At 49.8% G+C, this 929-nt stretch overlaps 1 protein-coding gene across 1 annotated transcript in view; it reads left to right on the forward strand.

The window, feature by feature from the left end:
- The window catches only part of corin (corin, serine peptidase), a 22,058-nt gene that overhangs the window by 11,337 nt on the left and 9,792 nt on the right, over nucleotides 1-929 (forward strand). Inside the window, exon 8 of the mRNA XM_023416436.2 lies at nucleotides 713-820. Within this exon, the coding sequence (XP_023272204.1) occupies nucleotides 713-820 (108 nt within the window). The remainder of the gene's footprint in view (nucleotides 1-712; nucleotides 821-929) is intronic.

Consider the following 929-nt stretch of genomic DNA (forward strand, 5'->3'; position numbering starts at 1 on the left):
CACACACACACAGACACACACACAGACACACACACACAGACACACACACACACAGACACACACACACACACACACAGACACACACACACACACACAGACACACATACACACACACACACACACACACACAGACACACACACACACACACACACACAGACACACTGTATTGTGGTGTGTGTAAATAGCAGGGAGAGTTTTCAGCTTGTTGCCGTGGTGACCTGTTTGCAGGTGACTGATTGGACGACAGCAGCGTGGAAGTTCTACAAATGTTGTCGTGTGTGACAGAGGTCGTCGTCATGGCGATGTAAAGACACTATAGGCTGAGGCCAGTGGAATGTAGAGAGAGAGAGAGAGAGGGAGTTTTGTCTTTGTCTGTTTATGTCTCTCGCCCTCTCGCTGACCTCTGTTTACAAGAGGAGGTGTCTGAAGAAGAAAGAGAGGAAAGGAAACCCAGAAATATGAAGCAAAACACCTGAAGAAGAAGCTCACATCACAGAATATCACTTTCTCTCTCTGTCTCCCTGTCTCTCTCTCTCTCTGTCTGTCTCCCTGTCTCTCTCTCTCTCTCTCTCTGTCTCTCTCTCTCTCTCTCTCTGTCTGTCTCCCTGTCTCTCTCTCTCTCTCTCTGTCTCTCTCTCTCTCTCTCTCTCTCTCTCTCTCTCTCTCTCTGTCTCTCTCTCTCTCTCTCTCTCTCTGTCTGTCTCCCTCTAGTCTGCACAGAGGGAGAGTTTCGCTGTAACACCGGCCGGTGTCTCTCGCCCGCTCTGGTGTGTGATGGTTATGACGACTGTGGAGACCTGAGCGACGAACTCAACTGTGGTGGGAGAACACACACACACACACACACACACACACACACACACACACACACACACACACACACACACAGATCATGTAGTGGGGGTTACCTGTGTCTCTCAGCTGTTAG

The sequence above is a fragment of the Seriola lalandi genome, unplaced genomic scaffold (genome assembly GCF_002814215.2).
Source record: "Seriola lalandi dorsalis isolate HSWRI2012SDOR001 ecotype SW California unplaced genomic scaffold, Sedor1 jcf7180002054564, whole genome shotgun sequence".
In the NCBI taxonomy this organism is placed as follows: Eukaryota; Metazoa; Chordata; class Actinopteri; order Carangiformes; family Carangidae; genus Seriola; species Seriola lalandi.